Source organism: Rattus norvegicus, chromosome 5, assembly GCF_036323735.1.
Source record: "Rattus norvegicus strain BN/NHsdMcwi chromosome 5, GRCr8, whole genome shotgun sequence".
NCBI classification, from domain to species: domain Eukaryota; kingdom Metazoa; phylum Chordata; class Mammalia; order Rodentia; family Muridae; genus Rattus; species Rattus norvegicus.
The window spans coordinates 153,682,514-153,706,746 of NC_086023.1; the positions used below are offsets into that span (position 1 = coordinate 153,682,514).

Genomic DNA, 24,233 nt, shown 5'->3' on the forward strand with positions numbered 1-24,233 from the left:
AGCAGATGTCGCGGCCCCTTTAAGCCACTAAGCTCCTGTTGTAATCGTTGTTTCTCAGACTAAGCCTTTCCGGGGGTGGGAGGGTGGGAGGAGCCTATATATGTTGTAGCAGCCAATCGAGGTGCGGCATTTTCCGCGGGAGATCCGAATTTGGCGGCACATAGTTTGGCGCTAAAAAAAAAAAAAAAAAAAAAAAAAAAAAAAAAAGAAAGAAAGAAAAAAAAGAAAGAAAAGAAAAAAAAGAAGATAGAAAGAAAAGAAAAAGGAGTCCAAGCAAGGGACGGGAATTAGAGGGTGAACGGAGAGCTCAGCGGGGCGCACAGGACACCCTTCGCGGGTCAGAATACACTCGTGTCGGCGGAGTCCGTGGGCATCCCGGGACGCTTTCACGCACCGGGGCGACTACGGGCGCCCAGACATTCCGGGCGCAGCCCGGCCCGGGCCAGCCCCTGGCAGTGCCACCCGCGCCACGCGATCTCCGAGTGGCGATCTCTGAGCTCGACTGTGCTGGGCGGCGGGCCAGGAGGGGAGGGTCCGGCCTTGCCCGGCGGGCGTCCATTGGCGGCTGCTCCCGGCGTCCGCGGTGCAGCCGGCTGCAAAGCCCGCAGGTGCCCCGCGCGCGCGCGCCATACCCGAGTGGGTAGGGGGCGCCGCACTCGCCATGCTGCGCGCGCCGCGGACCCTGGCTCCGGCCACGGCGCAACCCACAAAGAGCTTGCCGACGTTGAACCCCACCGAGCTGTGGCCTTCGGGTCTGAGCAGTCCCCAGCTCTGCCCGGCCACCACCGCCACTACCTACTACACTTCGCTTTACACGCAGACGGTGCCTTCCTCTGCGGCGCTGGGCACCTGCCTCGACGCCACTCCCCACGGACCCGAGGGCCAAATTGTGCGATGTGTACCCGCAGGCCGCCTGCCGGTAATGCTGGGGACCCCCTATACTTCCCGTATACGTGTCTGGGTGGGAAAGGAGAGAGGGTGCTTGGGATTCTGTACAGCTTGATTACAGCTGGTTGAGGTGGGGAAGCGGGACTGGCAACAGAGAGAGAACCTCTTGGTTTTCTGACTCCGTGAAGTAATCTCGCCTGCTGTTGCGGGAGCGCATTGAGCACTGGACAGGGAGCCTGGACCCAGCCCAGTGCCCGTAGCGTCTGCGTGACCTTCAGGAAGCCCACAAGGCATCTATACTGCTACAGTTCATTCATTCTTTCATTGTTTACGCCAGAACCAACACCTGCTATTTCAGGCCAGGGGCTTGGCCTGTGGGATTTCCTGGTGACTTTAAATCCGGATAGGTCTCCCAGGTCTCTGGTCCAGCCTGGTATGGACAAAGTTGTCTAGCCAGCTCCTTCTCAAGTGTTGTCCTCAGGCCCTCCCCACATCCTGGTCATCCTCTGAGATAGCCAGTAGCAGATGCAAATGTACTCAGTCTCTTGGGTTTCCTGTTCAGGTGGACTGTGTCCTCAGTAGTGCTGCAGGTGTGATGTCAGGGAGGGCCTGGTGTGGTGGCATTGGGCTGGAGCAGGGGGTGCATGGAAATGGAGTGGGAAAGCGCCTGAGGGAGTTGGAGTGAGGGTTGGCATGGCTGGTTTCAGCTCTGGTCATCATTGTGTCTATTTGGATAAGTCAGGGCCTCTGTTTCCTCTTTTAAGAAAAAGGTTTTAGGGGTTGGGGATTTAGCTCAGTGGTAGAGCGCTTGCCTAGGAAGCGCAAGGCCCTGGGTTCGGTCCCCAGCTCCAGAAAAAAAGAACCCCCCCCCCCAAAAAAAAGAAAAAGGTTTTAAAATTACTTTTTTGTGGGGGAGGTGGGGCTGTTTGTGTTACATTGTGTTTGGAGGTCAGGGGACAACTTTTCAGAGTTGGTTTTCTTTTTCTGAGTGGGTCCTGGGGATCAAACGTAAATGGTCCTGCTTGGTGGCAAGCTCTGCTACCCACTGAGCTATCTTGACAGCCCCCCGTTCCATCTTCTAGAAAATATACCTTCCTCGGTTTGTCTCCTCTGTTGCTTCCAGCTCCAGGTTTGGAAACAGGTACCAAGGAGGGGAGATGGTATTTATAGAGTATGGTAAGTCTGGGGACAGAGATAAGACCACCCTGTGTCCCCAGGGCATTTTGCCTGACCTGTGGCTCAGTGATCTTAGCTACTTAGATCAACTCTGGCTACAGGCCAAGCCTCATTTTCTGCCTTTGGAGTCAAGCTTTATTTTTACCTCCCATGATCCCTTTCCTGGGAGCTCAGGAAGTGGCACAGTTGTCACGCCCATTTTGCAGGTCAGGAAACTGAGGATAACTGTTCTGTTGCTTTGCCTGGTCTTTAGCATTTCCCAGCCGAATGCATTTGTGTTAGCTTGTGACGTGAACTGAACAGGAAGAAGCTTCATGTTGTAGAAGTGGAAAGCTAAAGGGTCAGAAGTCATCCAGCGAAATGACCCACAAGTCAGCTCTCTCCATACAGCCACTCTTTACCCCTGAGGTCATTTTAGGAGCTAGGTGCCCCCGCCAGGGAAAGGGGACTCCGGAGGGCTAATCTCTCCTTTGACCAACTGCTTTTGGATGTAGAGTGTCAGTGACAGCTGGGGTTTTGAACTTCCTCACCAGCCCTGCATCTGTCTGTTCTACTCTCCCAGGGCGGGCTCAGGATCTTAGCCAGACACTGCTTGGCACTCTGCACCAGTTATCTTGGTTAAGGGATGAGGCTCTCTAGAGGTGAGGAAACCAAGCCGAGGTGAAGTCACTTGCCCAACTCACAAGGCAAGAAGTGGGGGTGTCATCCTTGCATCAGACTCCCTAAAAGCCTGCCCAGGCCCAGAGGCCATCTCTGGTCCTTCCCCAGATGCTGGGGCCCCAGTGCCCCGTGGGCAGGCCTAACCCCCTGCTTACTCATTTGACAAGGGTGTGACCTGGAGCTCCTCCAAACCCAACCCTGGGTGTGGCCCTTCTGCTTTGTGGCAGCAAAATGTGGGGTGAGCAAGATTTGTTGGGGAGCTGGCCTCTGAAGGGATGATAACTGTTGAGAAGGCAGCCAGGATGTAGGTCTCCTTGCTTCCTGCCCACTGGTCCTGCTATCCACCAGCAAAGATTCCACAACTTTCCCTGTTGAGTCTTACCTCTGGCTAGGATCATGGCATTTTCTCTCGGTCCTGTAGCTGGCATCTGTGAGGACAGTGGGGGCTGTTCTGTTTCTCTTTGCCTCTTAATTGGTTTGTGTTGTTCACACGGCTGTCCTGAAACCTACTATGTATGCCAGGCTGGTCTCGAACTCTCGAACTCAGAGATTCATCCGATCCTACCTCCTGAGTGCTGGCATTAAAGGCGTGTGCCGCACACCTGGCTGTCGTTGTTGAGACAGGGTCTCATTGTTGCCAGGCTGGTCCTGAACGCCTAGGCTTAACTGATCAGCTAAGCTGGGCATACACACACTCCTGAAGTCCTAACAGTGGGGAAACTGAGTCAGGAAGACTGTTGAGTGTTCCAGATCCGGCTGAGTGTGGTGGCGTGGGTCTTTAATCCCAGTACTCTGGAGGCCGAGGCATGTGGATCTGTGAGTTTGAGGCCAGCCTGGTCCTGCATAATAAGGCCATGTCTCAAAACAAACAGATTGGGGGGTTGGGGATTTAGCTCAGTGGTAGAGCGCTTGCCTAGCAAGCGAAAGGCCCTGGGTTCCGTCCCCAGCTCCAAAAAAAACACCAAAAAACAAACAAACAAACAAAACCAGATTCTGCCTCAGCCTCTCCAATGGCTCAGACTGTAAGACAATTTTTCTTTTTTTTAAATTCCACCCCTACCAGACCAAGAGATGATGTATCAGCTCAAGGATAGGGTGACATGTCCCAGGCTGTCCCTTGGCGCTAACGGCAAAGTGGTTCCCCAATTTGTTTTCACTCCAGTCCCTGCCCGTGTGACCTTGGGCACTTCATTTCCCTTCTCTGATCTCCGTGCTCCTTGTGTTTTCCTGCCAGCTCCTCTGATCCTCTGGGGCTCCTGGGCAAGGGGTGTGTTCCACACATAAGGGTTTGGCAAGTAGATTAAATCCCAACCAGGAGCTGCTTCAGGGGGTCCAGATTAGAGCCGTGCTGGCCTCTGGGTGTGCTCACAGACCTTTGCTCTCCCTCGCCCCTGTTGTCCCTTCGACATTTTTCTCTTGAACTTCACTCACGGGGATACCCTCGCCTGAGTGGCTGCAGCTGCTGCGCCAGCCTGCTGCATCGACTTACTGACTCCTTAGCAAGAGCAGACTGGCCCAACTGCGCAAGTGGGTCAAGGTTATCTGACCTCCCAGCTCACCTAGCTAAGGAGAGAGAGAGGTCTAGCTTTGACCTCACCTGACCCCGAGGCCCGTGCTGAGCCTCTCTTGGTGCCACCTGGCCTTTGCCAGCTCAACCTAGCCACATGATGACTTCTTCCTGGGCAGTACCCAAAGGTGTTAGGCTGGTGTCCTTAGATGGGGGACACATTGCTACGTAGGGACCCTGGGGTTGCCAAGAGTGTGCACCTAGTGAGGGAGGGTGAGAGAGGAGGAGGCAGCGTGTGAACGTGTGAGGTGCTGGGAGCAGGTGGCACAAACGAGACCTTGGCCCACATTCTAGCAGTTCCTGGGGGAGTGTGAATGGATGGCTCTCGTAGCCTGGCACAGGGCTCCAGGGTTGGACAGACCAGGCTCCACACCCTGGCTCTGCTTTTTTGTCTGTGTCACTTAACCTCTCTGTATCCGCTTGTCTGTCCAGACAGAGTGCTGGTGCTGACAGACTTCAGGACTGTGAGAGAATGTGACTGGCTGTTCCCCGCCCTCTGCCTTGCAGGTGGCTAGTGAGATTCTGATGGGGCATCGGGAATATAGGCTGAGCTGGAACTAGGCTTAACCAATCCTCTTGTCAACTTGTTCTTGCATGGTGGGAGGGAGCGAAAATGAACCATTTTAATCAAGATGTAGTCCATCAAGCCCACCTGGCCTCGATTGCAACAGCCACACACTGGGTACTGCCGGAGGCTTAATTAGAGCTGAGTGCTGGAGCTTGGCTTGGGTTATTTAGCAGGTCTCAGCGGGTGCCTGGTGTGTGGCGGGGTGGGCTTTCTCGGGTGATAGGATGGGGCTAGCCTCCCTTGGGTCTAGGACTTGGTCAGTTGAGAGGTGGGTGAGGAATACTCAGGAGACTCAGAGGGATGAGTAGGGAAGTGTTTGGATTCTGTGTGAGCCTTGGTACAGCAGCCTTGTGGAGGAGAGACATTAGACAGTCAGGCTTCTGGAAGCAGTGAGTGGAATTCTTGTGCCAGTCCGGGGAGACTTCCTGGAGGGGGCAGGAGTCAGGGAGGGGAGCTGACACCTGTCAGGCCAGCTGTGCTGAGCAGCAGTTAGAAGGCTCAGCCCTGCCGAGCGTGACCTCACCACCAAGTGTTTAAGCAGATCTCTCAAACGGGTGGAGGTATCTAGGGGGCAGCCAAGGAAGGAAACGGGCTTAATGGCCCCAGAGGGTGTGTCCAGGAAGATGCTGGGATTGTGTTTGGGGAATAGATTGCATTTCCTGAGCCCCTACTGTGTATCTCCTACTGAGAACAGCCCTCCGGGTTGTGGAGTTCTGCCCATTTAACTGAGCAGGAAACTGAGGCCCTCAGCTATGGTGGCACATGTCCCCAGGTCACGCAGTGAGACTTCAGACTTGCTGGAGATTCTGGCTGGCCCTTTGCCCAGTGTCCCAGTGCCCCAGTGTCTCTGCCCCACCTCTGCCCAGCCCTAACCATCAGAGAGGCTCTTTCCCGGTAATGCAACTAGAAGCCTCCTTGTGGCCCTGTGGTGGTGGTAGTGGTGGGTGGTGTCTGGGCAGAGCAGATGGGCTGTGGTTTGGTTTCCCCAGCAGGTGTTTCCCAAGCTTGGCGGGAACGGGGAGGGGCAGCAGGGCCTCAGCTGCTTGTCCTTAAGACACTGGGGAAGGACTCATTGTGTCTCAGTAAAGAAAGAATGACAAGCAGCCCATTCAGGGGGCCCTGGATCCTCGAGCTGGAGCCCAAACGGGGAGGGGGAGTGTTTGTGCTGTTTCCCAATGTGGGCACCTCCTTGGGGTGTGGCACTGAGCCAGGAAGTCCCCTGGGCCTGGGCGGATGCCGGTCCCACCCTGATAAGGGCCAGCTGTGGGGCTGTGATGGGCACCAGGTCTGTCTGAACCAGCTGCTTCTGAAAGGGACAGGACCCTGCCTGATGTGGTTTGGGTCCTGCCCACTTCTTCCTCCTCTGTGTGTGTGTGGGTCCTGCCCACTTCTTCCTCCGTGTGTGTGTGTTTGTGTGTGTCTGTGTCTGTGTCTATATGTCTGTGTGTTTTGCATATGGTAGGGCCACCAGGGTCTGGCCCACAGAGGTGGAAATTTTATTTGCCCCTCAGAAAATATGGCACTCACTTCAGTGGCCATTGAACTTTGAACTCTCCTCACCAAGTTCAGCCAGCCACGCTGCACCAAGGGCTGGTGGCAAGCACACAGGAGATGGCTGTTGATGTCCTTCTTGACCTTGCTGCAGTTCATAAAAAAGGCTGAGGAAGGAAGGCCTGATTCTCTAACTCTTCCTCTTCCCCTCTCTCCCTGTCTGTCAAAGGCCAAAAGGAAGCTAGACCTGGAGGGCCTTGGGAGGCCTACGGTCCCAGAATTCCGGACTCCCAAGGGGAAGTGCATCCGAGTGGATGGTTTGCCAAGCCCGAAAAGTAAGAGCTTCTGATGGGCACCTACGGTGGGGTGGCACGAGGCAGGAGTCCCTACCCAAGTCACAAGCGCAGAAGCCTATCAGACAAGTTTCCTTTTCCAAGGTTCCCTGTGTATTCTCACACTTGATTCTGTTCAGTAGGTAGGATTATGTCCCAATTACTGATGAGGTATCTTAGGGCTTGGCCAGGCTCAGATAGCTAGGAGTCAGGACGAACACCTCGAATGGCTTCCTGTACTCTAGGCACCTGCCGCCAGAGCTAACCACCATGACTAGTGTTTATTTGGGAGCTTGGTTTTTTGTTTACAGCCTGTCTGTCTAGAGCAATGGTTCTCAGCCTGTGGGTCGAGACCCCTTGGGTGCCGAATGCCTCTGTCACGGGGCTCACCTAAGACCACCAGAAAACTCAGACATTTACATTATGATTCATAACAGTAGCGAGATTATAGTTATGAAGTACTAGCAAAAATAACTTTATGTTTGTGGGTCACCACCACAGGAGGAACTAGGTTAAAGGCCGGCAGCATTTGCAAGGTTGAGAACCGCAGGGCTAGCGTCTTCTTCAAGCTATGGTGGAGGGGATTCCCACTTCTCAGATTTTTCAGTCAATATTCTGGTTAACCTGGGAGTTTAAGCCAGGACGTCTAGGAGATATATGGATTTACCCAGAGACCTAACGAGGGCATAAGATTGGGTAGATGCATAGATTCCTGTCGGGAATTAGGGGTGCAGGTAAGGGCTCCTTATCTCTTGTGACTGAGGCATAGCTAGCTCTGGATAATGAGAAAGTTTACTCTCCAATCGGTTGATTGGAAGTGACCTGGAACCAAGACTGAAGGATCCAAAGCTCACTAGGACAACAGAGCATAATACACTGATCAATTATTAATGTCTGCCACAAACACAGAACTGGAGTAAGCAGTATGTGTGTCAAATGCTTGGCCTCTGTGGGTTAAGGGATTCTCAAGTCCCCTTCTTGAGGAACCTGAGACTAAAACTTACTTCCTGTGACTGGTTTGGACACCGACTTCTATGAGACTTAAAGTCATTGGATTGCAAAAGTCCCCTTGTGGTTTAATTCACTTCAGCTGAGAGTGGTGTTGCAACAGCAGCCTTGTTGAGAAAGGGACCTTTTCCACGGACCTGGCCCCCATTTGATGTTTGATGTTACATGATTCCCCTCAGATAATTATCAGGCTACACATGGAAAGAAAAAGGCAAGTGTGGATCTATAAAAACTGCTCTCAAATCCAGGCTTGTCGTTACCTCCCAACCATAACTCCTAATTCCTGGTATAATTGTTGGAGAGGATAATGGTTTAGGAAGAAGCCTGGAGCCTGCCTGGATTTGAATCCTACTTTGTCATCTACTAAGTGAAACGAACAAATGATTTAACCAGTCTGTGCCTCTGTAGAGCCCTGTAGGGTATTCCCTTAAGGAAGTGCCCAGAACAGTGATGCTTCCAACAGTAGGCAGTTGGAGCTGTTTCTGTCTGCTCTGAGCTATGGTGGAAAGGTACTCTGAACTGGGAGTTGCGACCCTTGGCTTCCGATCTCGATAGCGCACCCTAGCGGAGGGACCTGGAGCAAGTTTCCTTCCCCGAGGCTACAGGTTGCTGGTCTTTGCTGGTCTTTGTGGCAGTGGAGAACCCCCTGCCCGGGTGCTCTGCGCGCTAGACAGCTCTCGATGGGATGGGATAAGGTGTTTCTGGATGGATCTGAACTCGTGGAGAGAACCCAGGCTGGCTCCCCCAGAGCAGTGTGTGAATGGGGCCTTTTCCTCCTCAGCCCCTAAGTCTCCTGGGGAGAAGACACGCTATGACACGTCGCTGGGGCTGCTGACCAAGAAGTTCATTTACCTCCTGAGCGAGTCGGAGGATGGAGTCCTGGACCTGAACTGGGCAGCTGAGGTGCTGGATGTGCAGAAGCGGCGCATATATGACATCACCAACGTGCTGGAGGGCATCCAGCTCATCCGCAAGAAGTCCAAAAACAACATCCAGTGGGTGTGAGTGCCTGAGCCCGGACATGGCACCATCCAATGGGTGCATGCATTGGGGGCGGGACCGGGAACAGTAGCCAATAGGTGTGAGTTTTAGGGTACCCTCCCCAGCAACAGAAAATTCGCCCAAATACGGGGTGGTGGTGGCGGTGGTAGTAGGTAGCAAAAGTGGCATAGCCTGTGTGTTTGAGTGGGGTGGAGCAGGTGTTAAATGCTGGAGTGGTAGCGAGAGCGAGCCAAGGGACCGGGCAGAGCGGAGGAGTTCTAGAGGTTGTAAAGCCAAAGGATCCTAGCTCCTTGTGTTAGGGAACCCGGGATCCCCTTCTTGACTTAGCCAGGCCTTTGGGAATTGGTCAGGTGGATCAGACTCCTCCCCACAGTTCCAGGCTTGATTGAAAGCACCCTGGCATGAACCCTTAAGGAAACTCAGGAACAGAGCCAAGGCTAAAGTCAACAACTTCCCATCTGATGGAGGCTGGGGCCTAGGAACTGGACGCTGGGGTTCAGGCTTCCGATCTCTAACCTACCCCCAAGCTTCAAGTGCTAGTCCATGACAGTTCCCAGGGAGCTGGGCATCCCTCCACTGATTTGCATAACAGGGGAGGGGGCCCCGCTGGTGACTAGCCCTGGTTTGGAGTTACGCCCGCTTCCCTATGCAGTTGTGCAGGGCAGCCCTGAAGTGGGGAACCATGACGTTGGGGGTTGCTCTGTTCCCAGAGGCAGGGGAATATTTGAAGACCCCACCCGACCGGCCAAGGAGCAGCAGCTGGGGCAGGAACTGAAGGAGCTAATGAATGCGGAGCAGACCTTGGACCAGCTCATTCAGAGCTGCACGCTGAGCTTCAAGCACCTGACAGAAGATAATGCCAACAAGAAATATCCTTTCTGCGGGGAGGGGGGAGGGGAGGGAGCAGGGCTGCGGCTGGCTGCGGAAATGTACACTCTGTTGATTTCTTACCTCCCTACCGGGACTAGCTCCCTCTAGGGGACCGTCACATCTGTATCTCCCTCCAGAGCTTAGGGAAGTTGGGGGGGGGGGTTGTTTTGGGGTTTTCTTTTGTGAGATCCTGCCGAGGAGATTGATCATATCTATACTCGGTACCCACTGTATATGTAAAGACCTACAATGGGTGTTGTTGGGATCCAGTCTAGAGTTCCCTTAATTTAGTTTTTAGTTATGCTTTTGTTTTTTTAATTACATGTATTTGTGTGTGGAGGGGTGCATTGTGCTATGGCACATGTACGGAGGTCAGAGGAGTGGGAGTTGGGTCTCTTCTTTTACCACAGAGGTCCCAAAGATCAAATTGACTTGGAAGCAAGTGTCTTTACTTCGTGCAGTGCCTCACTGGCCCAGAGAGTTTGCTTTAGCCAGAGTCCAACCTCTAACGTCTCCCAGGCAGCTGCCTCTCAGGCAAGCTGTTAGCTCCTGGCCAGTCCTCGGAGAGCATTTTTACTTGATTTGACTCTTACACTCCAGCTTCTTGTAGCTTACCCCTAGTGTCTTAGTCAGGGTTTCTATTCCTGCACAAAATATCATGACCAAGAAGCAAGTTGGGGAGGAACAATTTATTCAGCTCACACTTCCACATCGCTGTTCATCACCAAAGGAAGTCAGGACTGGAACTCAAGCAGGTCAGGAAGCAGGAGCTGATGCAGAGGCCATGGAGGGACGTTACTTACTGGCTTGCTTCCCTGGCTTGCTCAGCTTGCTCTCTTATAGAACCCAAGAACACCAGCCTAGGGATGGCATCACCCACAGTGGGTCCTCCCACCCTGGATCACTAATTGAGAAAATGCCTTACAGCTGGATCTCATAAGGCATTTTTTTCAAGGGAGGCTCCTTTCTCTGTGATAACTCTAGCTTGTGTCAAGTAGACACAGAAAACCAGCCAGTACACCTAGAATTCCACTTTTGGTTTCCATATTACTTGGGTTCTGTTACCCCTCCCACCTTCTCTGACACTGCCCTCCCCCACCCATATAATACACACATAAAAATTAGCAGTTAGGAGCCACACATAAGAGAGAACAGTGTCTCTCTTCCGTTTTTTGAGAGAGGGTTGGTTTATTTTATTTTTATTACTTTGTTTTATTTTTTGAGACAAGGTTTCTCTGTGTAGCCCTGGCTGTCCCAGAACTCCCTCTCTAGACCAGGCTGGCCTCAAACTCAGAGATCCACCTGCTTCAGTCTCCCAAGTGCTGAGATTAAAGGCCTGTGCCACCATCACAGCCTGGCCAGTGTCTGTTTTTCTCAGCCTGGGTTACCTTGCTTCATGTAACATTTTCCTGTGTGTTTCCTTTTCGTTTTCCTTTTTGCTGATAGAGTTCCGTTGAGTCCGTTCCGTCTTCTCAGCATCCGTTCATCTGTTGATGGACATCGAAGCCAATCCCAGTTCCTTGTGGTTGTAAGCAGCCACACTAACCCTGGCTATGCAGTGTTTGCTTTCCAGGGATGGAAGGTTGCTTTGTGCTATTCAAAGAACTTTACTCTATGGTCGTTTGCAGTTTTTCTGAGCGAGGATGTGATATTCAGAGGCTTGGGAGGGAAGAGAAAAGCCCTGACGGGCTGGGACGGGCTGGGATGTACGTTTTGACTAGGTTGCTTTTTTTTTTTTTTTTTTTTTCCCCTCGGGGCTGGGGACCGAACCCAGGACCTTGTGCTTCCTAGGTAAGCGCTCTGCCACTGAGCCAAATCCCCAGCCCCTAGGTTGCTTTTCTTAACTCTTCTGCCCCTACACTGGCCTATGTGACCTACCAGGATATCCGTGCTGTGGGCAACTTCAAGGAGCAGACAGTGATTGCGGTCAAGGCCCCGCCACAGACAAGATTGGAAGTGCCGGACAGGGCGGAGGTTAGCAGGGTGGAGAGCAGGGTGGGGAAGGCCTGGGTGGCTCTGCAGAGTCTGTCTGGCCCTGCTAGTCCCAAGCTCCACTGGTCCATTCTGGATTCTGGGGCAGAAGTGTCTGAAACTAGAAGTGGAGACTGAGTTCTGGCCTGAGGGCATCTCTGGTTTTCAGGGATTTTCTTTGCAGTTAGGGGTGGAAAGGCTCCTCGATCACTGAAGGTGAGGATGGAAGCCTTCAGTGTCGAGCGAGGATGGAGCCCAGTGCCTCGAGAGTGCCAGCATATTCTCTACGACTGAGTTGCATCTGACCCTTGGCTTTTTTGAGACAGGGCCTCTCTGTGTGGGCCACTCTGGCTTTCAACACACTGTGTAGCCCAGCCTGACCCCAAATTCATGGTCTTCTTGCCTCTGCCTCTTTTTTTTTTTTTTTTGGTTCTTTTTTTCGGAGCTGGGAACCGAACCCAGGGCCTTGCGCTTCCTAGGCAAGCGCTCTACCACTGAGCTAAATCCCCAGCCCCACCTCTGCCTCTTAAATGCTGGTGCTAAAGGCAGATCCCACCATTCCTGGCACAAGACCAAATTTAAAAAAGACATTTTTTTTTTCTTTTTTTTTTCCGGAGCTGGGGGACCGAACCCAGGGCCTTGCGCTCGCTAGGCAAGCGCTCTACCGCTGAGCTAAATCCCCAACCCCTAAAAAAAACCATTTTTTTAAATTATATTTATCTAGTCACTGTGTGTGTGTTTGTGTGTGTGTGTGTGTGTGTGTGTGTGTGTGTGTGAGAGAGAGAGAGAGAGAGAGAGAGAGAGAGAGAGAGAGAGAGAGAGACAGATAGGCAGCATGTGTGTGGACATCATAGACAACTAGCAGGGGTCAGTTTTCTTGTTCACATGTTACTATATTAGTCTCAACTGCAGGAACCTTTCTGTTGAGGGCTCTCTATCCCAAGACCAAAAATTTTTTTTTATTAATTTTTGGAGACTTATTTAGATTTTTTTATGTACATGTTTGGGTGTTTTGCCTGTATGTGTTATCTGTGTGCTATGTACATGCTGTGATCGGGAGAGGGCGTTGGGTCTCCTTGCAGCTGGAGTTTCAGGCTCCTGTTAAAGGCCCTGTGGGCACTCTGGGAGTCGACTCCGGGTCCCCTGGGAGAGCAGTGGGTACCCTTAACCACTTAACCCTGAGCCATCCCTCCAGCCCCAAACCGAAATCTTTCATACTCCTGTAAAGTCCGAGGTGCTCTGGGCCCAGAGGCCTCCCCGGATTCCTCTCCGAAGCCGCCTTCATGTCTCTGTTCCTGACAACGGCAGCCTGTCTGGGGCTTAGCATCCTCGGTGCAGAACCTTTGCACACACTGCTCCTCTCCCTGCCTGCTGGGCTGCTGCCTGTCCTCAGCTTTCGACTTGAGGCTGAGTCTTGAGTCATTTCCTTCCTCATCAGCCCCAGACTAGATCCTCCTTTAAAAAAAAAAAAAATCACACTAAATCTCGGTTCTCTGGTCCATCTTTGACAACGTTCCTCGCAAACTCATTATGTAACCGAAGACGGCCTTGAAATTCTGGTCCTCTTGCCTCTGCTTCCGGAATACTGGGATTAGAAGGGTGTCTAGCATCCCTTTAGGCTGTGCGGGAGCTGGAGCCCAGGGCCTTACACCTGCTAGGCAAACCTTCCACCAGGGAACTAGGCAGCAGCCTGTTGTGGTCTAAGCCTCACAGAAGAGTGTGCTAGGCAACTGCTTGTAGGGTGTGGCACATCCAGAAATGATGTGTTTGAAGGAACCACTACTGCAGAGGTAAGCCCCACCCCTCAGCTCAGGACCTGGCGGGTTGGAGAAGACCCAGGCAATGTGCTAAAAGGCAGAGTAAGTGTCCCTGGGGGTGACAGGTAAACCAAGTGTCAGAACTTACAAGGGTTTCTGCCAAGCAAAGTGATGTATAGTATAGAGACCTGAACTTGTGTCTGTGTGTGTCCATGTGTGTGGCACTCGAGTGTGTGTGTACATATGTGTGTACACCTCTGTGTGTGTGTGTGTGTGTATTCACTGTGTCTTAAGTAGAAACACAGTGGAAATCGACAGGGGTGGAGAAATCCAGTCCAGCTACTTTAAACCTGTGGGCGAGGGGAAAACCAGAGAGGAGCTCAGGATCTGAAGATCCGAGACAAAGTTTAATTCAAGGATTCAAATCATGCCTGGGGGCCCTGTTAACCCCTGCCCAATTCTCTCTGTGCTATTCTCAAGAGACTTCCCTCCTGTGGTAGAAAGTGTGTGTGACAACAGCCCAGCCACCCTGGTAGGAAGGGTCCTTCTGTTCTCCTGTCCAGCCAGAGTCCTGTACTTAATGCTGCTTGGGTTGACTTCAGCCCTGTGACACCCTGAGGCAGCCACATAACCCTGACTCTCCTGGCTGCATCACAAGTGGGGCCACTGGAGTTCAAAGGTGATTTCCACAATCTTAATGGCAGGACCTAGGAAGGGAACGCTGATTTGCCCAAGGAAAATCATGGTGTCCTCCCTACAAGGAGACTTGCAGGCCAGACAGTGGAATGGTGATGTCCTTCTAGCAGGGCAGGGTGGTATCAGGCTTGCTGAGCTTGCGCGAATGAGTAGCGTTACCTTTGTCCGTTCAAACCGGCTGACCTGTGAGTCTGTGTCTAGCATTGTAAGATGGTTTCTTTTCCTCCTCCAGGAGAACCTGCAGATTTACCTAAAGAGTACCCAAGGCCCCATTGAAGTCTACCTGTGCCCGGAGGAGGGGCAGGAGGCAGACAGTCCTACCAAGGAGGCCCTACCCTCCACCTCTACCCTCAGCCCTGTCCCTGACTGCGCTCAGCCCGGCTGCAGCACCGACTCTGGGCTGGCAGAGACCATAGAGTCTTCAGGTAGGTCTTCCCCGGAAGGGGAGGTGGGCGTGGCTCTACTTCTTCCGGGTCTGCAATTGTCGGCGGTTACCCAGCATGCTCCACGCAGAGGAGCCCAGTGTCCTCAGGTGTGGTCACTGAGCGTCCTGCTTTGCAAAGTCACTGTCATCTCTGTCATCGCCTCACCAGGGGAACTGGTGTTGTTCTGGGGCAGCTCAGTTGCTCATTCCCTCAGCTGTGTGCCCTCTGACAGTTTCTGCTTGCATTGCCTTTATCTGAAAGTTGGGCAAGAGTAGTTAATATTTAACTCTCCAATTATTAAAGGGATTAGCGAACTAATGTAAACCGAATGTCCGGCCTGGCAATAACTGTTATTTCTCCCGTAACTGCTATGAGGGTGGCTCGCAGCCAAGCACGTGGCAATCAGTAAGCCGCAGTAAGTGGTGGCATGTGTGTGGGGTGGGAGTTGAACCCGGGCATTCCGAATCCTAGATAAGCGGACACCGAGCCACAGTCTCAGCCTGTGGGTTTTTTAAATATTTTTAGTTAAGAGTTTATCATAAAAACCTTGTAAATGGGGGCTGGGGAGATGGCTCAGTGGTTAAGAGCACCGACTGCTCTTCCAGAGGTCCTGAGTTCAAATCCCAGCAACCACATGGTGGCTCACAACCATCTGTAATGGGGTTGGGTGTGTCTGAAGACAGCTACAGTGTGCTTATATACATTAAGTAAATAAATAAATCTTTTAAAAAAAACTTTGTAAATAAAAAAACATCATGCACCAAAATGAACCCAATACAAAGTCGCTATGTACATTTTGATGTACTTCTGTACGGTTAGGAGCCAAGGCTGAAGAGCTGGCTCAGCAGCTAAGAACACAGAAGGACCCAGGTTCGGTTCCCAACAGCCATATGGTGCCTTAGAGCCATCCATAATTATAGCTCCTGAGGTGCTTCCCAAAAAACACGCACGCACATCATTCACACACACTCACATGCACACACACACACATGCACAGATGCACACCCCCCCCACGTGATGCGCACGCACACATACAGGCAACATATTCATACACATAACATAAATATTTCCTTTTTTTTTTTTGAGACAGGGTTTCTCTGTGCAGCCCTGGCTGTCCTAGAACTCACTCTGTAGTAGACCAGGCTGGCCTCGGACCTGGAGATCCATTGCCTCTGCCTCCTGGGTGCTGGGTTAAAGCCCTGCACCACCACCGCAGGGCTAAAATTTGTTTTAGATAGCCGCCGTTCTGGAACTGTGGAGTTTTCACCTTAGATCACACACTTTTGCTACTGAACATTTTACATTTAATGCTTTTTTTTTTTTTTTTTCTTTTTTTCGGAGCTGGGGACCAAACCCAAGGCCTTGTGCTTACATTTAATGCTCTTGAATATGCCCTGCTCCCCGCCCCCAGAGGACTAGAAACACAGTTACCTTCATCTCCTTGGTCATTACCTGAAGATTAGGGTGGCTTTAAACTCTTAGAGATCGTCTCCATCTTGAGTTTTGAGATTGAAGACTCTTCCTGGTGAAGTTTTTTTGTTTTGTTTTGTTTTGTTTTGACATAGGGTCTCATGTAGCTCAGGCTAGCCTCAAACTTTCTGTGTCTGAGGATAAATCCTCATCCTCTTGCCCCTAAGCCCCGAGTGTTAGAACTACAGGTGTGCACTATTACGCTTAGTGTACGTGCTGCCAGGAAGCAAACCCAGGGTTTTGCACACGATCTGGAGGAACCCTACCGACTGAGTCACGACCCTAGCCTGAGTCTTTATTGTGGTTTTACAGATTATTTATTTATTTTGCATTTTTTTGTATGAGTGGATGTGTGTATATGTGGACCCAAGTTTGCCATGACCCATGTGGAGGTCAGAGGACAACTTGCAGGGGTTGGTTCTTTTCCTTCTCTCCTGTGGGTCCTAGGGATTGAACCCAGATCAGCAGACTCAGCGGCAAGGACCTTTACCTGCAAAGCCATCTTGCTGGCCCCAGGTCTCTAACCCAAGTCATCGCCAAGGTCCTCTGTCTTCTACCCTGTGATGGGGTTACTAAAGGTTACCACATGCCTGGTTAACTGGATTTCCAGAGGAAGGCTCAGAACTTTCTCTGGTGACAGTAGCAGAGCTTTTTTTGTTGTTGTTGTTTTTTTTTACTATGACTCCATATTGGGCTGTCCCTTCCCGTACCACACCTTGAAGGAGGTCTCATCACTCCTGGTTTAGCATTCGATAACCGAGGTGGAGCAAAAACACAGCCTAGCCAAGGACAGACAGCTGGGAGGCAGCCTGGCGGTGCCTTGACCTTTGCTCTACAAGGACCTAGTGCTGTGTCCTCAAGCACAGGATAAACCGGGAAGGGCTCCTGGCTGGAGGGCCCGCACCTGGCTGGGAGGCGGGTGGTACAGTTAATGACTCAATGGAGCCAGAAGCCACCTCGGCAGCAAGGCCTTGCCTTCCACGAGATTCTGCCCCAGGTCACATGAACGGGTTCTTCCAGACTGTGGAGGCCGGCATTATACATTTGTTTTTCTAAAAAAGAACTTTTTTTAAAAAAGTAGAACCCTAGTGGTTCTTTAATTTTTGTTACAATTTTTATCGGGGGGGGGGGGGTTGGTACACATGCTACATGCTGCTTACATGTAGAACTTTCAGGAACTGGTTTTTCTCTTTCTACCGTGTGGGTCCTGGGATTGAACTCAGGTTTGCTGCAAGCGCCTTGTCCCATAGTGTCTGTCTAAAGAAAGGAAAACTAGAATTGGTCTGGTAGTAAAGACCTGGTGTAACAGGACATAGGTTGACCTCTGTCTCAGGCCAGTAAGCTAATGATGGTTTGAACTTCGTTTTCCTTTTTATTTAGTGGTTGTGCTGGGAACTGAACCCAGGCTTTTGCACATGCCTGGCAAGCCCTCTATCACTGAGCTACACCACTCTGCCTTTAGTTTTTAGAGATGACTGAAGTGTTAGGAACGTTTATTTATTTATATGTGTGAGTGATCGATCTGTCTTTAGACACACCAGAAGAGGGCTTCAGATCCCATTATAGATGGTTATGAGCCACCATGTGGTTGCTGGGAATTGAACTCAGGACCTTTGGAAGAGCAGTCAGTGCTCTTAATCACTGAGCCATCTCTCCAGCCCTGAACCTGGGTCCCTTAAGGAGAATAGTCAGTACTCTTAACCTCTGAGCCATCCCTTTAGTCCCCAACATTTGCTGTTTTTGCAGAGGACATGAGTTCAGTTCCTGGCATTCACATGGTGATTATAACTCCAGTTCTGGGGGATATCTGACACCTTTTTCTGACTTACGCTGGGACTGCATACGTATGACACCATACACACATGCAGGCAAAATGCTTGTACGCGGGGTTGGGGATTTAGCTCAGTGGTGGAGCGCTTGCCTAGCAAGCGCAAAGCCCTGGGTTCGGTCCCCAGCTCCGGAAAAAAAAAGAAAAGTTTTAAAAAATAAAAAATGCTCGTACGCACAGACTATAATTAGTACACCTTAAAAAAAGGCTTGGATAGAGGACGTGGACATAAGCTGCACATGTCCCACAAAATAGGAAATGCTGTCCAGCCCTTTACAGAAGTTAACTGACCTTAATCTTGTTCTATATGATATGATATGTCTCTATAAGAGACAGAAAGTGGCTTCCTTAAGGTCTCACAGCAAGGTAGTGGAAGATCTGGGACAAGAACCCATGCTCTTAACTCTTCCAGGATCTCTCCTGTGTTGTTGTTCAGGGACCAGGGCTTCTGGGTGCCAGCCATCTGTCGCTTTGGGCACCTCCCTAGTCAGTATCTTTTAACCCAGACCTGTGCCTCCCGTGCCCCACCCTTTCACCCCTCCTGCCGCTCTGCCCTCTCCATCAGCCGTCAACATGAACATGGCCCTCCAGAGTTAGAACGTCCTGCACACGAGCTGTCCTCAGAGACCTTGTGTGAAGACAGTGGTGAAAACTTCGTATCAGCTTTCTAATGAAGACCTGAAGCCCAGAGTCGGCAGCTGAGCTCAGGGGTAGAGCATTGGCCTGGCCACTGAGGCCCTGGGTTCTGACCCCAATGGTAGAGACTGGCAACAAAACGTGGAGGCCCTGGGGTGGGCAAGGGCAGAGCCAGTTTGCTTGCTACCTTCTCACTGAAGGGAGGAAAAGGAAATGGTTCTGAGGGTGTGCACTCACACACTTACACTGAAAGGGGAATTGTCAGGAAGGTGCACACTCACACGCGTACACGTACACTTCCATGCACACTCACACACATACACTTCCACACATACTCATACATACACGTACACTCACACATACACTTGCATCACACATACACCTCACACACACATACATACACTTCCGTGTACACTCGCACATACACTTACATTCACACATATACATTTCCATGCACACACTCACACACACTCACGCACTCACACTCATGCACATACATACACTTTCATGAGCATATATATACACTCACATGCACTCTCTCACACACACACACACACACACACACTTAAATGTACACTCACTCACACTTCCATGCACAGTCACTCAGATATGCTTGAAGTAGGGGTTTTTGGTTGTTTTTAAAGATTGCTTATTTTTATTTTATATGTGTGTGTGTGTGTGTGTGTGTGTGTGTGTGTGTGCGCGCACGTGCACACGCGTATAACTACACATACACATTCGTCCCGTGCAGAGGCCTGAGCAGGACATCAGGTGTCCCCCTCTGTCACCCTCTGAGTTGTTGATTTTAGTTGGAGTCACTGGGTCTGAAATTGCTATTATTTGGCTGGCTGGCCTGTGAGCTCTCGGGATCCACCCATGTTTCTTCTAATTCTAGGGTCATAGGCACTCACAGCCACTCCAACTTTTATGTGGGCACTGGAGATTCGAACTCAGGTCCTTCTACTCACAGTGCAGGCAATCTTTTTTTCTTTTCTTTTCTTTTTTTTTTTTTTCGGAGCTGGGGACCGAACCCAGGGCCTTGCGCTTGCTAGGCAAGCGCTCTACCACTGAGCTAAATCTCCAACCCCCAGTGCAGGCAATCTTAAGTACTAAGCTATCTTCCCAGCCCTTGTGTTGCTTCAGGATCTTGTTCTGTAGTCTCCAACGTATGATGCTTCTGCCTCTGCCTGCCAAGGGCCAGACGAGAGGTATAAGCCACCATACTTGGCATGAAAATTTGCTCGATGTTTTCCTGTGAGAATTTAATAGCTGGAGATCTTGCATTTGGCCTTTAGTCCCCTTTGAGCCAATCTTGAGAAATGGTATAAGGGTCCAACTTCATTCCTCTGCACATGGACAGCCCACTCTCCGGGGACCATTTGTCGAAAGGGTGCCCCCTTGTGGGTGGGAGGGTTAATGCTCTAAAAAAAGGTTTACTTCATCTTCTGTTGCTTATTTGTGTGTGGGTGTGCATATGAACACGAGTACTCACAGAGGTCGCCCCAGGGGAATGCCTTTTAAAGATAGGCATTATCAGGGTGTCGCCTGTGTGACAATGTAAGGAGAGTCAGGGAAGCTGGAAGTGTAGGAACCAGAAAATGGCTTCAGTAGCAGTCCTGTAGGGTGGCAGGGTGGACTGGATACAGAAGCCCGGGAGTAGGTTTTTTAGGAGCAGGTCCCAGCACCCAGTGGAGGGGAGAAGAGAGTGAGGTTTCTGTGACTCACGCCTGGAGAGATGGCATGTCCCCAGACCATTAAGTGGAAGAGATGGAGGAGGGGCCAGCCATCCAGAGAGTGGGAAGACTGCCCTGTGCGCTCAAGGCCAGGCGTGACCCTTGTCTGTTTGTCTCCAAAACCAGTACTGATGCCACAGCCGGTACCGCCACCGCTGCCGCCGCCGCCGCCAGCACCATCCCTTGTCCCCTTGGAAGCCACTGACAACATGCTGGAGCTGTCACACCCACTTCTGCAACAGACTGAGGACCAGTTCCTGTCCCCAATCCTGACAGCCAGCTCCCCTCTGATCAGCTTCTCCCCGCCCTTGGACCAGGAGGAGTACCTGTGGGGCATGGATGAGGGGGAGGGCATCAGTGACCTCTTCGACTCCTATGACCTTGGGGACCTGCTGATTAATTGAAGCGTCCTGCATCTGTCTCTACCTCCTCACAGACAGATTGACAGGCTCTCTGCCCAGATTTGGGGGGGGGGAGTGGGGACACTAGACACCAGGTGTCACCCTCCGTGTGCCAGCGGCTCCATTCCAGCCTTCCTTCGGGTGGAGGCCACCTAGGGAGATGTGGAGGATGTGGCTGAGGAGTGTATCGGGCTAAGCCCTGCTCTTCCTCTTCTGACCTCTGACCCCCTCATGAAGGACTACAGTTGCAGGTGGCCACGTTCAGGGAAAGGGTCCACTGCCTCCTTCTGAGGGGCAGTAGGGCCCTGGCTTTTTCAAGAAGCACTTAACGCCTTTGTATTTATTTCAAGTTGAGTTGTATGTGTTTGTCCACCCTGAGTTTTAGCAGGGAGGTTTGTTCTAGTTTTTCCTCAGACAGGCCCACCCATGCCCGTTGCCTAAGGGCACATCTGGGCTTCCAGGGGTCTGGGCCACACCTCCTTGCCCCCGCCCCTCGCCCCTATAGTGGTGCCTGGGTCTTGAGGAGACTATCCAGTTTGCTTGAATATTGATTACACTTAGGCTTTGTAATTTTAGAAGGTGCCAGGCCCAGCCCAGGCATTGGCTTGGGGTCCTCCATCTCCTCCACTCTAGAGAAGGTTCCAGTAGCTATCCTGCGGGAGGTAGGCAAGAGAGCCCGCTTCCTGTCGAATCTCTCATCTTCCTTGAGCCTTAGAATATAAATGTGGGCCTTCAGGAACTAGCTCAGAAGAGCTCCTGGGAAAAGCAGGAGGCAGGTGTCATGGCTCCCTGATGCCCTTCCTCAGAGCTTCTGTCCGGGTCAGAGACCTGGAAGGTGGAGGCAGAGAGAAGTTTGAGAAGAAACAAGAAACATCCCGGGGGGGGCTACCCACGCTCCCCTGGGAGGATTATTTTGTTTCTTGGTCGCGGTTGTTGGAGGGGGAGATTCCTTAAACACCCACTGTCCCAAGCCCTCACTTCAGTTCCAGGGTCAGATGTGACTGGAGCTTGGGGACAGGTTTGTACCTTTCCCCACTGAAGTGCTGAGGGGATGACAGGGCAGGGGCGGGGTACTCGTCCCTGCAGACTAGGCCTCAGCAGCTCTGAGGAGATAGAGGTGCCCGCCACCTCTCCTGGAGTGGGGATCTCGGAAGAGCTCTGGGTCTCACTTGTTTTTCCCATAGACTGACCATCCAGGGTCCCTGTGGTTAGATGGGGACAGGAGTTTTTCTCCCTTGCCTTTCTGGGGATGGAGAAGGGCTAAACCAAGGCCATGTTGTCTGGAGAGGTGCACCCAGGGGTGAAGGGGTCTGAGAGGCCTTCCACCTACCCTCAGAGAGCCTGGGTTCCTCAGGGGCTCAGTGGGGCAGCACTTTTTGTTATTGTCGTTGTAAGTTTGTAGCATTAAAATTGATGTAAAAGATGAAGTTGACTATGCCAGGTAGCTTCTAGGCGGCCGACTGGCATTTTGAAGTTCGGATGTTGAGCTAACATGAACTGGTGCCCATTTGGGTTAACTTGTCTTTATCCTTGACTCAGCTTCCTGGGCCCACAAAGTTAGTCCCTGTCTGAGGAGTGGTCAGGGATTCACACAACTCCCCTACTTGAAATGTGTATCCCTTTACACCAAGTGTCCACAACCTTTTGACATATGTGACCTTTTCGTCTCTAAAGTTCACCCTCAAGAACTGCATAGATAAGCTACCAAAAAAAAAAGAATCTCATGGTGTTTTAAGTATGTTTACAATTTTGTGTTGGGCTGTGTTTGTAGGTGTCTGTGGCACATGCTACAGAGATGTCCTTGGTCTCTACCAAACACGGGGGCTTCTCAGGCCACCAGGAAGCCCAGCGTGCCCTAGACACGAAGGGACCCTTGAGTGATGAGGATGCTACCTGGGGTCTGGTTTGATGCAAGTGAAGCGGGAGACAGCGTTGTTGTTCTCTGGTCTTTACCATTTAACCGTGTGCCAACTCCGAGACCAGAGATGCCTGACCTGTTAGGTTAGGGTTAGGGGGAAGAGGGCTGTACTTCCTGCCTGGAAGAGGTTCAGAATGCAGTCCAGATTCGAGTTCAGTCACCAAAGGCCCAGCACAGGGATGGATGGAGAGGCCTTCCTAGAAGCTGCCTTTTGATCTCTGAACTGTCTCTTTTCCACTATGGCCTGGTCAAGGGGCTGGGCCTCGGGGGAGAAGCCCAAGGCTAGCATGGGAAATCAGCTCATGCCTCTTTCTTGCCAATGATACTTGAGACCTCGAAGTTCCTTAGAGTGCTTTAAAAGAATGGGGTGTACCCCCATTTGGAACACTGTTTTGAGTGGTGTGTCTTTTAGGCCCTATGGGAACTTTCATGCTAGGGTGGGAAAAATACCAGTTTCTTTCTGAGGGGAGGACTTTCTTCAGGGAGATTTCCCAGCCCTGCCAGTGTCCCCAGGGGCTTGATGTCCCTGGGGACCCCAGAGCACTTAGCAGAATTAAACTGTAAATAGGCTTTGGAAATGCACCGTGTGAGATGTCAGGATGAGTGGCATGGTGGCATGGCCAGCTAGTGTGGCTGCAAGGAGTGTGGGAGTTTGGGGAGTCTATAAACCATTTCAGGGGTGCAAGCTTGGTTTTCTCTCCCTGCGTGTTCTCAGCCTCTCTTCTGCACAAATTAATGTGGTGAAGAGTTTGCTCATGCTGGCATAGGGCGATATATTGCTTTAGCACATCTGAAACCTTTGGGGTTGATTAGAAGCTTTTTTTTTTTTTTTGTTTTTGTTTTTGTTTTCGTTTTTGTTGTTTTTTGTTTTGTTCTCTGTCATACTCAGAGGCTCCGCCTCGCCCAGATCCTCTCTTCTGCCACGAGGCTCTTCAGGGATCGTCGTGGCCACGGGTCTGGCCAGCCTCTGGCTTCTGGGAGATAACGAAGTCTTGTGGGTTTTGATCTTTTGATCGTTTTGAGGATGCCTGGGGGTGGGGAGTTCTGGAGTCCCTGGGTTGGGACTCCATGTGGGTTACCTACCTCTCGGTTTCACCCAAAGTCCTGCCTTGAACACCAGCAAGTTTCATTCTGTTGTGATAATTGGGCATTAAATAACGAACGGCAGCTCCAGAAAGCCTTGTCTTGGTGTGATTTCTTTTCGAGGAACTGGGGAGCCCCACCCCTCACACATGTTAGCTACGTCCCCAGCCATTGAACTGTACCTCAGCCCTTTTGTGCTTCCTGAATGACATTTATTACCGACTGAGGGTCTGGTCCCTTGGCTGGGGATAGGGAGCCTACTTTTCCAACTGACGTGCCCCGTCCTGTTGTCCTCCCTTCCCTGCCTTGCTGTTCCCATGCCTGGAGTTAGCAATGCCAAGCCCTGCGGTATGACGAGCCTGCCTCCCCGACTCCTCATCAGCGTGTGCTGTTGCCTCCCCCTTAGTCTCCCTGTTTCTAGCCACATCCACCATGTCTTCTACGTCTCAAAGCGGGGTCCCCAGTCAGAGGCTTCAGCATCCTACACATGGCTGTGGGTGCACAGAGGCCAAAAGGCCAGTTTCCAGTGTCTCCCTCTGTCACTGCTCCTAGAGCTGCTGTTTTGCAGCCATGTTGACTGGTGTCAAGCTTCGGGAATCCTCTTATACCTCCCTACCCAAGCACTGGGCTCCAGGGGAGCACTGTCATGCACTTTTTTTTTTTTTTTTTTTTAATGTGAACTCAGGTCCTTATGCTTGATCATAGAGCACTCTTACCCACCTAACCATCTCTCTAGCCTCAAGAATTTCAAAA

The 24,233-nt window shown here is 51.5% G+C and overlaps 1 protein-coding gene and 1 long non-coding RNA gene across 4 annotated transcripts; one reads left to right on the forward strand and one right to left on the reverse strand.

Moving 5' to 3' along the window:
* Positions 1-275: 275 nt before the first annotated feature.
* E2f2 (E2F transcription factor 2) lies at positions 276-23,574 on the forward strand. 3 transcript variants are annotated; one of them, NM_001427622.1, is made up of 7 exons: positions 276-919; positions 6,580-6,685; positions 8,472-8,691; positions 9,403-9,561; positions 11,422-11,536; positions 14,219-14,411; positions 20,205-23,574. In NM_001427622.1, exons 1-7 carry the CDS (start codon positions 662-664, stop codon positions 20,480-20,482), a joined length of 1,329 nt encoding a protein of 442 aa, NP_001414551.1. In that variant the 5' UTR covers positions 276-661; the 3' UTR covers positions 20,483-23,574. The 3 variants fall into 3 exon arrangements, with proteins under 3 accessions (NP_001414551.1, XP_063144490.1, XP_017449339.1); XM_063288420.1 differs by lacking the exon at positions 276-919 and adding an exon at positions 5,902-6,144; XM_017593850.3 differs by lacking the exons at positions 276-919; positions 6,580-6,685; positions 8,472-8,691 and adding an exon at positions 8,745-8,955.
* Positions 10,237-11,422, reverse strand: LOC134479041 (uncharacterized). Its single transcript, XR_010051997.1, has 2 exons — positions 10,951-11,422; positions 10,237-10,332 (listed from the first exon to the last, which is right to left on the reverse strand). It is a non-coding gene; the product is annotated as an uncharacterized LOC134479041 (long non-coding RNA).
* Positions 23,575-24,233: the final 659 nt, after the last annotated feature.